Here is a 16,780-nt window from a genome sequence, read left to right on the forward strand (position 1 = left end):
CTCTGAGGCTGTGGTCAGATCTACAGATTCACCATCTTTCTGTTTAGTGAACCAGAAAGTTCTCTGTACTGTGTTTTCACCACCTTTCCATGTAGATGGGTATGTGTAGCTGCAGTTTATCTCCACTGATGATCCGTTCACTGCACAGATCTTAGTAGAAGAGCAAGTCACTCCCCAGCCATCCTGACCCTGGACCACTGAAACACAGAGCACACCAGAAAGTATAATCAAAGTGAATAACTTACATTAACAATTGGTTAATAACAAACAGTGCATCAAACTACAAATGAGTTTATGGAGTTTTTGTAACAAGAACTTCAAGATCTCCAATTATCAGCAGACATTATTATAAACATGAATCTATCTAACTAGAGCTGAACTGATCATGAGAACTATATCATGTTTTTATGGAAGTTGTGTTTCTAAAATGTAAAACATATATACATGTTATACACTAGAGAAGGGGAGCACATTAAGTCACCTGTCAATTCATTTTAAGGGAGTTGATAACTGCTGCAAATACTAATTTATGACTTTGTTGCTAAATTAAACCAGACCATCAGTCCAAACACAATGTGTTAAGATGCCTGCATGAACAGTAAAAGATTAGGAATATTATTAATTGTACAAATCTGTGCTTTTCTTGTACAGTTCCCTCTCTGTTCACTCAGAGTTAGTCAGGTTGCTGCTGAGTTAAGTGTGAACAATTAAAATAAATGCAGAACACTTGGAGGGGCGTGATTGGGAGGAACGGCCCCCCTGATCTGAACCGGAGTGGTGGTTTGTTACTGGACTTCTGTGCTTGTCATGGATTGGCCATAACAAACACCATGTTCGAACATAAGGATGCTCATAAGTGTACGTGGTACCAGAGCACCCTAGGCAGAAGGTCCATGATCGATTTCGTTATCGTATCATCAGACCTGAGGCCGTATGTTTTGGACACTCGGGTAAAGAGAGGGGCGGAGTTGTCAACTGATCACCATCTGGTGGTGAGTTGGGTCGAGTGGCGGGGGAAGCCTCTGGATAGACCTGGTAAGCCCAAACGTGTAGTTCTGGTGAACTGGGAACGTCTGGAGGAGGCCCAAGTTCAGGAGGCCTTCAACTCACACCTCCGGCGGAGCTTTTCGGGCATTCCTGTGGAGGTTGGGGACATTGAACCAGATTGGTCGGTGTTCAAAGCCTCTATTGCCGAAGCCGCGGCGGGGAGCTGTGGTCTCAAGGTCCTAGGTGCCTCAAGGGGCGGTAACCCTCGAACCTCCTGGTGGACACCGGTGGTCAGGGAAGCCGTCCGACTGAAGAAGGCCTTCAGGGATTTGTTATCCCGGGGGACTCCCGAGGCAGTTGCAAGGTACCGACAGGCCCGGAGGGCAGCAGCCTCAGCCGTGGCCGAGGCAAAGCAGCGGGTGTGGGAGAAGTTCGGAGAAGACATGGAAAAGGACTTTCGGGCGGCACCAAAGTTTGTTCTGGAGAACTGTCCGACACCTCAGGAGGGGGAAGCAGGGAACCATCCAAGCTGTGTACAGTAAGGATGGGACGTTGTTGACCTCAACTGATGGAGTGTTAGGGCGTTGGAAGGAGCACTTTGAGGAACTCCTGAACCCGACAACTCCGCCCTCTATGTTAGAGGCAGAGCTGGAGTATGACGGGGGATCGACACCAATCTCCCGGGGGGAGGTCACTGAGGTAGTCAAACAACTCCACAGTGGCAAAGCCCCGGGGGTGGATGAGATCCGCCCAGAAATGCTGAAGGCTCTCGGTGTTGAGGGACTGTCATGGTTGACACGTCTACAGAGGCATCACACTACTCAGCCTCCCCGGGAAAGTTTACACTAAGGTACTCGAAAGGAGGGTCAGGCCGATTGTCGAGGTGTAGTCGTGGGGGGAGGGGGTCTGCGGTTCGGTGGACTAAGGATTGCACCACTGCTTTTTGCAGATGATGTGGTTCTGATGGCTTCATCGGTCTGCGACCTTCAGCACTCACTGGATCGGTTCGCAACCGAGTGTGAAGCGGCTGGGACGGGGATCAGCACCTCCAAATCTGAGGCCATGGTTCTCAGCAGGAAACCGATGGACTGTCCACTCCAAGTAGGGAATGAGTCCTTACCCCAAGTGAAGGAGTTCAAGTATCTCGGGGTCTTGTTCTCGAGTGAGGGAACAATGGAGCGTGTGATGGGTCGGAGAATCGGAGCAGCGGGAGCGGTACTGCAGTCGCTTTACCGCACCATTGTGACGAAAAGGGAGGTGAGCCAGAAGGCAGAGCTCTCTGTCTACCGGGCCATGTTCGTTCCTACCCTCACCTATGGTCATGAAGGATGGGTCATGACCGAAAGAACGAGATCACGGGTACAAGCGGCCGAGATGGGTTTTCTCCGCAGGGTGGCTGGTGTCTCCCTTAGGGATAAGGTGAGAAGTTCGGTCATCTGGGAGGGACTCGGAGTTGAACCGCTCCTCCTTCGCGTCGAAAGGAGCCAGTTGAGGTGGTTCGGGCACCTAGTTAGGATGCCACCTGGGCGCCTCCCTAGGAAGGTGTTCCAGGCACGTCCAGCTGGGAGGAGACCAAGGGGTAGACCAAGGACCAGGTGGAGGGATTATATCTCTTCGCTGGCCTGGGAGCGCCTTGGGATCCCCCAGTCAGAGCTGGTTGATGTGGCCAGGGAAAATAAAGTTTGGGGCTCTCTGCTGGAACTGCTACCTCCGAGACCCGACCACGGATAAGCGGGAGAAGATGGATGGATGGATAGCAGAACACTGAGATGAGAGCAGCTTCTGTCTGATATACAGATAAGAAAAATAAGAAGACTGCTTTTAACTCAGAGTGTGGGAATATAACTCTGAGGTCAAAGAGGAGAGAAGGAACTAGAAGGGTTTGGTGCAGAGGTATGATCCATAAGAGTTGAGTCAATATGTTAAGACTTAGAATAAGAATATTTCTCTAAATCACTTAAACTTAAAAAAAACAGAGTTTGAGATTCTTGAAGTCGTCTTAAGAAAAAAACAGAGCAAAATGTTTTCACAGAGAGAGAGGATGGAGCAGTTATGCAGACACTATATTCTCATTTTAAAGCTTGTAAAAGTGATAAGCAAACTGATATTTGATGCAGATGATTGGAGCAAAGGACAGCGGCAGTTCAGGACAAGACAAAGCCAGTTCAGTACTTGAAATGTTTTGGCTCTATGAAACCTGATGTACTTATATGATTCTGTTTTCTTCAAGTTTGTATCTTCTTGGTCGAATGGACTTATTGTAAGTTGCTTTGGATAAAAGCATCAGCTAAATGTAATGTAACTAGATCTTCAGAATATTCATCAATAAAACTAGTAACGTCTTTGTGTTTTTAAAATTCTACACACAATTACATTTAAAATGTTTCTGCTAGGTTTGCCTTTTACACAAATCCATCCCACTTATTCCCACATGTGACTTGATTTTACAAGTCCCACATTTTCCCAGAATCCCCTCTGTTCATGTGATGAGTGTAAGTGTAGATGTAGAGTACCTGACACAGAGAGCAGGAAGACAACTAATCCACTCGCTGCTGCAGTTAGACTCATAGCTGCTCCTCTCATCTCTGTGAGACTATAAAACATGTCAGATTAAATAATGTTCACAGGAGGTATACAGAATCATTACATCAATAAACTGTTTCTACTCACAGTGAAGGAGGAACCATGTGTTGAAAGATGCCTTTCCTCTTTAGCAATGAGCAGATGACGGATATCAGGCAGGTTAATAACCACATTTACTTCCTGTTTAGACTATAAATATGCATGATGAGCAAAACCCCAGTAAAACCCACTACACAGGAAAGTAATGTTGTTTCAGGAAATAAAAACTTAAAGGGAGGTTCTTCCTATACCACTGAATCTAGACAATAGCATTCAAATTAAAAAGAGAATAACAGTTCATCTCTATGAGGACTGAGGACGTCACACAGTCTGCAGGTGTAGTGAAGGAACCTGTGAACCATAAGGCAGATTTACTGAACAGGATGATAATAATTATGGCTGTTTAGTTTTAGTATTAAAATGAACTCAAACCAAACTACAACATGCAGCACAAACTGAAGCTTAGCTATCAGTATTTCTGTCTTTGAAGAGCAAGACTGTGGCTGTGCTGTGGTCACACACTTCCCTCACTCACTCACTTCACTCAGTGTCACAGTCTGTCTTTCCTGTGTTCATGTTCTAATGTTTCTTGACAAACACTGTTTCAATGGGTTTAACTTTTAAAGCAAACGCATACAATTCTTCTTTTTTGAAATCATAGGTTATAGGATTATTATGGACATTATTTACGGTTTATGAAATTAGTTCAAATGCAATTTCACCCTTTTTATTAAAGTAAATCAATACAAAACAGAACATGAGAAAGTAAAACAAATGATATGAAAACAAAAGTCGGTAAAAACACAAAAGAGAATTACAGGACTGTCTCAGAAAATTAGAATATTGTGATAAAGTTCTTTATTTTCTGTAATGCAATTAAAAAAACAAAAATGTCATACATTCTGGATTCATTACAAATAAACTGAAATATTGCAAGCCTTTTATTATTTTAATATTGCTGATTATGGCATACAGCTTAAGAAAACTCAAAAATCCTATCTCAAAAAATTAGAATAGTTCCTCAGACCAAGTAAAAAAAAAAGATTTATAACAGCAAAACACAATCAAACATTTGAAAATGTCCATTAATGCACTCAGTACTTGGTTGGGAATCCTTTTGCACGGATTACTGCATCAATGCGGCGTGGCATGGAGGCAATCAGCCTGTGGCATTGCTGAGGTATTATGGATGCCCAGGATGTTTCAATAGCGGCCTTTAGCTCATTAGCATTGTTGGGTCTGGTGTCTTTCAGCTTCTTCTTCACAATACCCCACATATTCTCTATGGGGTTCAGGTCAGGGGAATTTGCAGGCCAATCGAGGACAGTAATGCCATGGTCAGTACACCAGTTACTGGTGGTTTTGGCACTGTGGGCAGGTGCCAGATCATGCTGGAAAATGAATTCCTCATCTCCATAGAGCTTTTCAGCAGACGGAAGCATGTAGTGCTCTAAAATCTCTTGGTACACAGCTGCATTTACTCTGGGCTTGATGAAACACAGTGGACCAACACCAGCAGCTGACATGGCTCCCCAAACCATCGCTGACTGTGGGAACTTCACACTGGATTTCAAGCAACTTGGATTTTGCTCCTCTCCAGCCTTTCTCCAGACTCTGGCGCCTTGACTTCCAAATGAAATACAAAACTTGCTTTCGTCTGAAAAGAGGACTTTGGACCACTGTGCAACTGTCCAGTGCTTCTTTTCCTTAGCCCAAGTCAGACGCCTCTTCCGTTGTCTTGAGTTCAGAAGTGGCTTGACCATGGGAATACGGCTATTGTAGCCCATTTCCCGGACACGTCTGTGAACAGTGACTTTTGATACCTGGACTCCAGCTTCAGTCCACTGTCTTTGAAGCTCCCCCAAATTCTGGAAGCGACTCTTCTTCACAATGCTGTTAAGGCTGCGGTCATCTCTCTTGGTTGTGCAGCGTTTCCTGCCACATTTCCCCCTTCCAACAGACTTTTTGTGGATGTGCTTTGAAACTGCACTCTGTGAACAGCTTGCTCTTTGAGAAATTTCTTTTTGTGTCTTACCCTCCTGATGGAGGGTGTCAATGACGGTCCTCTGGACAGCAGTCAGATCAGCAGTCTTCCCCATACTTGTGATTTAGTTTACTGAACCAAGCTGAGTGTTTTTCAAGGCTCAGGAAACCCTTGCAGGTGTTTCGAGTTAATTAGACGATTCAAGTGATTCGTTGAACACCCTACTAGTATACTTTTTCATGATATTCTAATATTTAGAGATAGGATATTTGAGTTTTCTTAAGCTGTATGCCATAATCAGCAATATTAAAATAATAAAAGGCTTGCAATATTTCAGTTGATTTGTAATGAATCCAGAATGTATGACATTTTTGTTTTTTTAATTGCATTACAGAAAATAAAGAACTTTATCACAATATTCTAATTTTCTGAGACAGTCCTGTATAGTTGACAAGCTCTTGGAAATAGTTTTCTATTAATGAAATACGTCTCTTTACTACGCCCTAGTGGCAGCAGTGTGGAACTGCAACTACATCAGCTAACTTATGTTCCTCTGTAATATCCCAATGTGCTTTTCAAGAGCAAACATGTATATTTGTACTTAATTCATGAATATTAATTTGAATAATAAAAAGGATCAGAAAACATCATGCATATATTAACATTCAGGTTGAACCATATCATGTTATCCTGTGGGAGATGCATGTCACTCAATCCAATAGTAGTCAAATGAAAGCTCATCCTTCAAATAATAAAGAGTAATCATTGGAGCGCCACTATTTGAACCAAATGTAAAGACAGTCCATCCAAAGGTTGCAAGTCATAAAAACAAATCACTCAAAAGACATCTCTAAAAGTATGAATACATGAACACCATTTTATGATAATCTATAGAGTACTTGTTAGGATATTAGTGTCACGATTCTCATGTTATGTCACGTTTATAGTTTTGTGGGTTTGGGTGTTTTTGCTGTTTTCCATGTCATGTTTTCCTTTGGGTTATTGTCTGGTCCTTTCCCCTGTGTTTTTCCTCTTGTCATTAGTTTCCCTGGTGTGTCTAATTGTCTGATTATGTTCACCTGGGCCTCTGTGTTTTCTCCTCCCTCCTCACCTGTGTCTTGTTGTGTGATTGAGTCTGGTGTGTATTTAAGTTCTGGGTTGTCTGTCTGTCTTGGTCGGTTCGTCTTGTTCCCTGACTAGTTCTGCGGTGAGTGTTCTGTTTGTGTCATTGTACATTTATCTCATAGCCTTGAAATAAAGGAAGTTCAGTTTATATCTGCATTTGGGTCCTGCCTGTTTCACAAACCGTGACAGTACGAACCGACCAAGAAATGGGCCCAGCAGATCCGTTCGAGTCGGAATTATTAAATGTTTCCTTTTTTTTGGCTAACTGCTCAGATCGATGGAAGAGAGCACCCGGAGTTCAGCAGCGGGAGGCTGTGTTGTCGGAGGCGCGCCAGATGGCTAGAGAGAAACCAGGTATGGTGAAGTTCTTACCTGGCTGGGTTTCAAAGATCCTCCCTGTGTGTGATTCCCGGCCTGCTAGCCCCAGGCATGCTAGCTCCCGGCCTCCCAATTCCCAATCTGGCACCATACGCCTCGGTGGGTTCCGTCTGCAGTCAGCCCGTGCTTCTGCCCCAGTTCCTGCTCCTGTCCAGGAGTCATATTCTGGAACTCGTCTGGCTTATGGAGGTCCACGGAGTATTCAGGCGGCTGCTAAGAGGAGGAGTCGCAAGGCCAAGCAGGCAGCTCAAGCCCCAAGAGCCATGGTTCCGGCTCCAGAACCGGACCTTACAGCCATGTTTCCGGGTCCAGAACCGGCCCACACAGCCATGTTTCCGGCTCCAGAGCCGGACCTTACAGCCATGTTTCCGGCTCCAGAACCGGACCTTACAGCCATGTTTCCGGCTCCAGAGCCGGACCTTACAGCCATGTTTCCGGCTCCAGAACCGGACCTTACAGCCATGTCTCCGGCTCCAGAACCGGACCTTACAGCCATGTTTCCGGCTCCAGTGCCGGCCCACACAGCCATGTTTCCGGCTCCTCGTCACCTGCTGACTCATCGGCCGACGCCAGCTCCTCTAGTCCTGTCGGCGTACCGGCCGACTCCAGCACCTCGTCTCCTGTTGGCTGTCCGTCCGACGCCAGCTCCCCATGTCCTGTCAGCATACCGGCCGACTCCAGTACCTCGTCTCCGGTTGGCTGTCCGTCCGACGCCAGCTCCCCGTGTCCTGATGGCTGTCCGTCCGACGCCAGCTCCCCGTGTCTTGTCGGCATACCGGCCGACTCCAGCACCTCGTCTCCTGTTGGCTGTCGGTCCGACGCCAGCTCCCCGGGATCTGTTGGCGAACCAACCCACTCAAGTGTCGTTGGAGGTCCCGCAGACTGCCCTTCTGCCGGGGGTCCTGCCAACTCCATGTCTTGTCACGTTGGAGGTCCCGCAGACTACTCTTCTGCCGGGGGTCCTGCCAACTCCATGTCTGGTCCCGTTGGAGGTCCCGCAGACTGCTCTTCTGCCGGGGGTCCTGCCAACCCCAGGTCCTGTGCCGTTGGAGGTCCCGCCGACTACTCTTCCGCGGGGGGTCCTGCCAACTCCATGTCCTGTCTCGTTGGGGATTCCGCCGACTGCTCTCCTGCCGGGGGTCCTGCCGGTCCTGTGTCCTCTTCCATGGGGGATCTTGCCGACACCGGCTCCTGACCGGCCACCGGAGCTGTCTGGTCTTCACCCCTCCTCGGACTCTGCCTTGCCCCCGGGCTGTCCGCCCGAATTCCCCTTTTTTGAACTCTGCCTTGCTCCCGGGCCGTCCGCCCGAGACCCGTCCTCCAGACCCCCTCCACCCACCCTGCTGTATTTTTGTTTTTTTGGGACGTCTGGAATCCGTCCCTTGAGTGGGGGGTTATGTCACGATTCTCATGTTATGTCACGTTTATAGTTTTGTAGGTTTGGGTGTTTTTGCTGTTTTCCTTTGGGGTTATTGTCTGGTCCTTTCCCCTGTGTTTTTCCTCTTGTCATTAGTTTCCCTGGTGTGTCTAATTGTCTGATTATGTTCACCTGGGCCCCTGTGTTTTCTCCTCCCTCCTCACCTGTGTCTTGTTGTGTGATTGAGTCTGGTGTGTATTTAAGTTCTGGGTTGTCTGTCTGTCTTGGTCGGTTCGTCTTGTTCCCTGACTAGTTCTGCGGTGAGTGTTCTGTTTGTGTCATTGTACATTTATCTCATAGCCTTGAAATAAAGGAAGTTCAGTTTATATCTGCATTTGGGTCCTGCTTGTTTCACAAACCGTGACAATTAGTCAGGATAAGAAGAAGAACATGATTAACAGTGGCGGCCGGTCCATAGGGGCGCTAGGGGCGCCGCCCCCCCTCTTCCCACATGTTTTATTGTCATTAAAAATTAAAAATTCATAAAAAAATATATTTCCAAAAAATATTTTTATTTTTAAAGAACAAGGTAAATATTATATAGTTGGTATCAGTAAAATGTATAATCTACAATAAAATCTTGATTAAAATTGTTTTACGATGTCTAAAGTTACTGATAAGCCACATGTTTCCTGCCTGGCCGCAGCGTGTATCATTACCCTCTCTCGTCCGGGCGGTAGAAAAGAGCCCTCAGCCAGAGCAGCTGCAACCAACAAGCTGACTGTTGCTATCTGTAAACTATGGCGCCGAAACATAATTTCAGCCAATCAGCGTCGTCAGATCTGATGCTCAAAGGGCGCCCTTTCAGCGCCATGGCCTGTGTGTCTGTTTAGACTCGTATCCAAGGTGACGCTACAGTAGGGGATGGCTGCGTCTGCAGTTGTAGACTCCGGTGCTAGTGGATCGCCGGAGCTGTAGATTAACATTTGCATGCTTATTGTAGTTGTAAGGGCAAGGCCTGTGGCACCATGGAGCATATGTGTGGGCTGGACCTGTATTTTACAGGAAAGGAGTGATCAGAGGGTCGAGTTGTCGATTCTTGTTCAGTTTTCATCTTCCTCACCCTCTCAGACTTTGAGGTGCGCGCGCTGCTAAAGAGACGCGCTACCATGGAAACCAAACAATGGTGTATCTGTATTGAAGTCCGAGTGGAAACAGTCGTGAGTAAATCTGATTTTGTCCGAAATCGGGAGAAATGCGGGTGTTTCCCGCGAAAATCGGGAGGGTTGGCAAGTATGACACACACACACACGCACCAACTGCAGCACGTAACAATAAGAGAGGATGGAAAATGCCATTTCATTGTTTTTGGTTTGTAGGAGGTGTGTGGTGCAGTGGGTTGAGTGTTGGTGTTCGGATCAGGTGGTCTCAGGTTCAAACCCCAAGACACTTCATCCCAAATTGCTCCTGTGGTGATTGTCCACAGTATTGAGTATGTAAGTCGCTTTGGATAAAAGCAACATGTAATGTTTCTTCTCTCTTATCTCTGTGGTCAGGTTACTTAATTATTTTGAGAAATGCAGAACTTCGAGACGTGGGAAACTTACATGCCTGCCAACATGAACCACTCACACATGGACTGGTAGGAGAGACAATGTTTGATAGATGTTGATTAGAAAACAATACTTTAAATGACTTTGACTTGTTTAAGTGGATCAGTTAGAAAAGCAGTGTGCAGAGATGTCTTACTAACAGAGACGTTAACATTTGACAACAGACCGCACAGCATGGAACAGACTTCATTATGAACCATCAGCATGGCTAGATGCCACTGGAGGTGAGATAGGAAATACATATTTTTATAGTTTTGGTGAAATGCCCCCAAAGAGACTTCCACGAGAAAGGAGGGAGCTCTCTGAGTGATGAAGCCTGGATGTGCAACAGTTAAGATCCCCCACTAGAGGACAGTGAAACATCAGAAACTGAACAGGACCAACACTGATAGATACTTTAACATTTTATAAATAATCTGCTCTTTAGTCTTTAACCATGACATGCAATCCATTACACTTTGGAGGTCACACACAGCATATTAGACGACAAGCTCACACCTGTGAGCAACATTGACATATTACAACAGCATCAAACTCTTTAACAAGCTTTACTTCAATAACTGAGGATGAAGGGATGTAAAAATGAAAGGATGAATGGAACTAGAGAGGGAGGGTTTAACTGATGAAGGGTTTAGGGAGAAAGGAATGAAGGGATGAATGGATGTGGGGATTAAGGGTCGAAGTTATGTAGGGAGGGAGGGGTGAAGGGAAGTAGGGGGGGGAATGGCCGAAGGGATGAGGGGAGGAAGTGATGAAGGGATGTTTAGATGAAGGCTCATGGGAAAGAGGGATATTGGGTTTAAGAATGAGTTATGGGAAGGAGCATTAAAGGGATATAGAGGTGAAGGTTCAAATGAGGGAGGGATGTAGAGAGGAAGGGATAAAGGGATGATGGGATGCAGTTCTGAAAGTGAGGAGGAAGGGATGAAGGAAATATTGGAAGAAGGGAGGAAAGGATAAAGGGATGAAGTGCTGGATAGATGAATGGAAGTAGGGAGGAAGGGATCAACTCGCAACATCCCAGATTATATTAAAATCTATTTCACTGTGTCTCGTTTGATCCTTAAGGTGACACACAGTGGCAACTTGAGACTTAAACCAAAGCCGTTATGCACATTACAAAAAAGGGCTCTAAGAGTTATCAATAATGTTGGATATCTTGAACACACTAAAGTATTATTTTTGAAGTCACACATATTGAAGTTCACTGATCTGGTTAAATTTAAAACGGCACAAATCATGTACAGAGCCAGACATAATCTACTTCCTAGGAAATTAAAAACATTGTTCGTAGACAGAGAGGGTGGGTATCATCGAACAACTCTGAGAAGTATGAGCATAACAATCTGTGGGGTGACTTTATGGAATGGTTTGGAGCAGGAGTTCAAACAAAGCACAAGCATCATTCAGTTTAAAGGATGTACAGAAACACTTTTTTGGGAAAACTATGAGAATGAAGAGAGGTGATTGAAGATGAGAAATGATTGTTTATGTATAAATATAAATGTAAATAACTTGCATAATGATTTAAAGGACAATCATTGATCAAGTAAGGAGTGGGAATTAATAAGCATTTGCTTCCTCCTGCTCCCTTTCGGACACATGTGAGTTTTTGTAATTATTATTATTAATATGAAGACTTTTTGTATCATGAATGTGGATAAATACTGTATTTTAACAATACGGTATTCTGTTTCTCACATTTGTTATTTTTTTAATCTGTTCAAAATAAAGATTGAAATGAAATGAAATGAAACCTTTACTTGATGTTTTGTGTATAAATTACTCCAAGTTGTCCGATGATCAATTTCCTTGATATAGACGCTGGCTTTTATTTTAATTAAACACAGAAACACTTGAGAAATGTTGCTCGAAGGGTGCTTCTGTTTTCATGTTGATTTAAATGTGTTTAAATCTAAAGTGGGCATGGAGTAAAATGAGATGGTCCTGGAAAGCCAAGAAGCTGATCAGGATTTTTTCAAAAGTTATTTATTATGTCTAAATTCTAAATTGCTCTTAAACTGGACCCCTGTATTGGTACCCTGACTGGACTTCACACCATGTCTCCCTGCTCCTCTGTGTCTTCTGTCTGTGCTGCAGTGTGTGAGACGTTCTCATACTCAGGATCAGAGTCCAACTGATGGGGAAAGAAAACAAAATGGCGGTTTCATTCATGAAACCCGCATTATTTAAGATTGTACCTAACATAATTGTAATGATGTTTCAAAGTAGATTAGTTGATGATGTTGTTTAAAGCATTACCAGTCACTATGGAGCAGGTTTTATTTAAAATATGAGTAGACTCTCCCGAGCATTAATGAACACATTCCTACTCTTGACATCAGGAACATTTTGTCGATAGGGCGTCTTTCTCTCACCTCTATCTCTTCAGGTTCAGGTGCTTCAGTGGTGGAGCGCAGAGCTTTCTTCTTCCTGGATTAAGGACAACAACAAATACAGTTTTTACCACAATGAAATTCATAACATTGAAACTACAGCTTGATGCATGATGCATGGTGGGTAAACTGATGAATTTATATTGCTGTACCTCATCCACAGACTCAGGAGAAACACAGGAATCAGCATCGAGACCCCCAGAGTCGTCCTGATGATATTCACTATCATTCTTGAACTCCCTAGAAACATGAACACATATGTGATACTTCTAACTATAGATTGATGAATCACATAGTCAGTGTGATCCACCTCTGACACCATGGAGGTTCCTCCCTGAACACTGACATTTTGAATAAGCTTGGGTTGCTTCATATTACAAAGTGAATCAGGTCTGGTGAATGTAGAGAACTTACCTGCTCCAACACTCAGATGAAAGGTGGAGTTACTACGTCCTAACTTGTTCTGGGCTCCACAGGAATAACTCCCACTGTGTTCAGCTCTGAAGTCAGTGATGGTGAAGATCTGTCCTGAAGCTTTTGGAGAGTCTTCATCCTCCTTGTACCAGGTGTAGCTAGCTGCTGGGTTAGCATCACTGCTACAGGTCAGAGTCACTGAACTGCCCTCCTCTGTCTCAGCAGAGGGACTCACTGACACAGAGGGAAGCTTTGGAGAGTCTGGAGGAGAAAATAGTTTAGATAATTGATATTATTGGATGTATAATCCCGAATGATTTAATGTCATTTATTTATTTTAGATGTAGACCCTTGAGCCTCTACACATTCTTCTCTTTACATTATAACAGTCCTGACTGTCTTCAGTTCTAGTTGAGAGGCTGTCAATTATTTTTCATTCCCACTTCCTGGTTCTGTTTTGTAAATAAACATCTGCGTATGAATATAATTACATTCAGACTAACAGACTGTATGGAAATATATACTGTATGTATTTCACTGGGGGTGATACGAATACATTTCCTGGTTTATGAGAAGGCAACTTTTACCTTTAATTATTACTAGGCCCTTCTGTTCTTTTACCCCCTTAAATGATCTTGTGGGCCTTCATCTTGATCAAATGACATTGCAGGTGGCGGCTTTTTTTACTGTCTTTGTATTCATTGTGCACCTGAAACCTGGAAAACACAAAGATTAATCTGAAGCTAACGTCACTGTTATCTTCAGCTAAATATTTAATTTGATCCAAATGGACTTCCAGGTGTTGATTTAGTATTTCAATTGAATCATTGAATTGCTTTAATCATTACTCAATTTTTTTGTGATCTATTTGGTGAGTATACGATTTCATTGTTTTGTTTTAACTAACTAGATGGCCTATTTACAGCTCACAGTTTAGCTAGGTGTTCTGTAAAAAATACTGTCCATATTAACATTCAGAAGACTCCTGAGAGGTATGTCTGAAACTGTGATGGTATTGTAATGTCAGTGTGTGTGTTGGTAAACTCACACACTGGAGGAGAGGGGAAGTCCTCATATCCTTCAATAGCACAGGAATATCTGTCTGCAGAACCAAGTGTGAATAAACCAGTAGAATATATTGACTCCGGAGTGATCTGTCCGTTCTTGTACCAGATGTAGGAAGTATTAACAGGTACAAGACACTGGTTCTGACAGTTCATCTCTACCTGCTCAGTATATTTGGCTTCCACCTGCACCGTGAGACCTGGATTTAAGTAGAAGGAACAGGAATGTTATTTTAGACCAGGGGTGTCCAACTTTTTTCACCGAGGGCCACATAAAGAACAATATACCAAGAGCTGGGCCGCTCACTAGAATTGGAGGACATTTCATGTCCCCCATATAAAAAATCTAATAATCCATGCCCAAAAGGCTAAAACATGCACTTGTTGTGTTAAACATACTTGTCCTGAGACAAAATGTGTATAAAATTGTAGAAAAAGTGGTTTCAAAATATTATTTAAATGATCAAATAGCTCTCGAACATCCCCTAAAATGGCATTTTTCTCTTGTCCCCGCTTCTTGGTGACCAACTTGCATGTCAAATATAACATTTAAAATAGGGATTTTATGTACTTTTTTTGGTATTATTCTATTGATATATGTCTCTTGTAATGGTAAAATCTATTTGTTAAATCATAAACATATTTTAAATAACAGTAATTTTGCACAGAAGGTGTGTCCCTCAACATGCGTTCAACCCTACTACCCAAACCTTTTTAGATTGGCACAGGAAGTGAAAAAACTGTAAGTCAGATGACACAATGGAAGTGACATCAGCAAGCCATGTGCTAGTGCCATGGGTAGACCAAAACTAAGTCCTCTCTTTTATTTTTTATTATTTTTACAATCTTTTCAGTCGTAAAAGAGTGTGGCACTCTGACCCACTCGACCCTGTTATTGATATTACCAGAATAAAGCATATTAATTTCAAAGTTATCTTTCTTGCATTAGATATCCAAGTTTGTCATTGCCTTGAAAGTAGCATTACATGCTACATCTAGCAATAATTCCTGAGGTTAAAGCTCAAATTATTATTGATTTTCAACCCTGTTACTATAATTAGAGTAACAGGGGTAATTCTTCATTGGAAAATATACATTTGATGCCAAGCTGGGCAAATCACTTTTTTTGATGGTTTATTATCTGTTTTTCCTAAATACATAAAAAAAATTATAAAATAAAAGGTTCATTTTTCAAAAATGTTGGTGTCTATATTGTCCTCCAATTCTGGAATGACCCTTATTGCCTCATAAGTTAAAAGTTAGAAAAATCAATCAAATGTAGGTTAATGATGGTTGATATTGATGAGGAAAAACACACAGCTCCCCGATAGGGTTTCATGTATTGTGTTGGCAGCTCATTCCTTAAAACAGACGCACCAGATTGATTATAATAAGGAGAATTTTGAAGGGTATATTTCAAGGTTGTTACGTAAATAAGTCATTGGGCTTTTTTCTTATGAACTTAAGATATGTTCGAAAATGTTATCAACTTTAATTGACTGATTTTATTTGAAAATTGAATTATTATTAACACATGAATACTGTGCTATATATTTGAACATATATATATATTAAGAAGAACAATAGCAGATGTTTAATTTGTGGGCCATATTTCATTATACTTTTTGAATTTTTGAATTTTGTTTGGACACCCCTGTTTCAGACACAACTGTCAACACACATTCATACAAACATATTGATATTATTATATTCTTGATGCGGAACATTTGAAAATACTTGAGATTAATTAAAATATTACCTTTGACAGACAAAGGGACTCCAGGTTCACCGGCATATATGAATAGGTTTGTTTCGATCCTGAACATGTACTCAGCTGAGTCGCTCTCTGTCAGGTTTCTGATTCTCAGAGTGCAGATGTTGTTTACACAGAGATCCTCTGCACGACCTGCATACTCCGAGGCTGTTTCCAGATCTACAAGTTCACCATTTTTCTTCTGAGTAAACCAGAACGTTTTCTCCACTGTGGTATCACTTCCTTTCCACATGGATGGGTATGTGTAGGAGCAGTTTATTTCCACTGACGATCCTTTCACTGCACAGATCTCAGTAGAAGAGTAAGTCACTCCCCAGCCATCCTGACCCTGAACCACTGAAACACAGAGCACATCAGAAACTAGGATTACAGATTATGATTTAGGGTTAACAATAAGTCAATGAGACAAACTGGACCTTAAGACCAATATGATGTGCGTAAATGTTTCCCGGACCAGTTTCAAAGTTCTCAATTATTTGATAATAACTCATCAGGCATCTACAGGATCTAACTAGAAATTAAGTTGAATATATAATTGTATGATATATACAGTATATCATTGACTCATAAATAATTCCTACTTAGAGGGGACCTATCATGCAAAATGCACTTTTGTACGTCTTTTCTACATGAATATGTGTCCCCGGTGTTCCAGGGAACTCACCAAGTGTCAGAAAACATAACCCTCTCTATTTTCCTCCATACCCAAATCTCTAAAAAAGGGGCTGCAACGGATGTGATACAGACTGATCCAGATTTGAACACTTCTATGACATCACAGAAGTGGCGCTACGGCTATTGGGCCAACTCCACCAATCAGGAGGAGACAGCAACGGACATTGCCGTTGGAAAGTGCTGGAGACGCTGTAGTACATATTTCAGGCCACCAGATGGTGCTGTTCTCACAGAATCAGCCCATGATGCAAAGACAGTGTTCAATTGAGCGAAATGAGGAATGGCTCAAATGCATGATCTGTTTGGTATTTTGAAAAATAAAAAGTATAAATATGCCTTATATAGGTATGGTCCTACACTATTATTCAAATATAGCATGATAGGTCCACTT

At 42.9% G+C, this 16,780-nt stretch overlaps 2 protein-coding genes across 2 annotated transcripts in view; both read right to left on the reverse strand.

Annotated features, from left to right (window-relative positions):
* Positions 1-16,244, reverse strand: part of LOC307045237 (B-cell receptor CD22-like) — a 32,694-nt gene extending 16,450 nt beyond the window's left edge. The window contains exons 1-2 of the mRNA XM_079690761.1: positions 15,700-16,244; positions 13,925-14,140 (exon numbers count right to left, since the gene is read on the reverse strand). Coding sequence (XP_079546887.1) covers positions 13,925-14,140; positions 15,700-15,946 — 463 coding nt within the window. The 5' untranslated portion in view covers positions 15,947-16,244. The remainder of the gene's footprint in view (positions 1-13,924; positions 14,141-15,699) is intronic.
* On the reverse strand, positions 10,489-13,842 carry LOC307044823 (limbic system-associated membrane protein-like; the record flags this gene model as incomplete). Its single annotated transcript, XM_079690214.1, has 5 exons — positions 10,489-12,203; positions 12,445-12,499; positions 12,615-12,702; positions 12,877-13,137; positions 13,836-13,842. The coding sequence occupies 5 exons, from the start codon at positions 13,840-13,842 to the stop codon at positions 12,120-12,122; spliced, it is 495 nt and encodes a 164-aa protein (XP_079546340.1). The 3' UTR covers positions 10,489-12,119.
* Positions 16,245-16,780: the final 536 nt, after the last annotated feature.

The sequence above is a fragment of the Notothenia rossii genome (genome assembly GCF_949606895.1).
Source record: "Notothenia rossii genome assembly, chromosome: 1".
Taxonomy (NCBI): domain Eukaryota; kingdom Metazoa; phylum Chordata; class Actinopteri; order Perciformes; family Nototheniidae; genus Notothenia; species Notothenia rossii.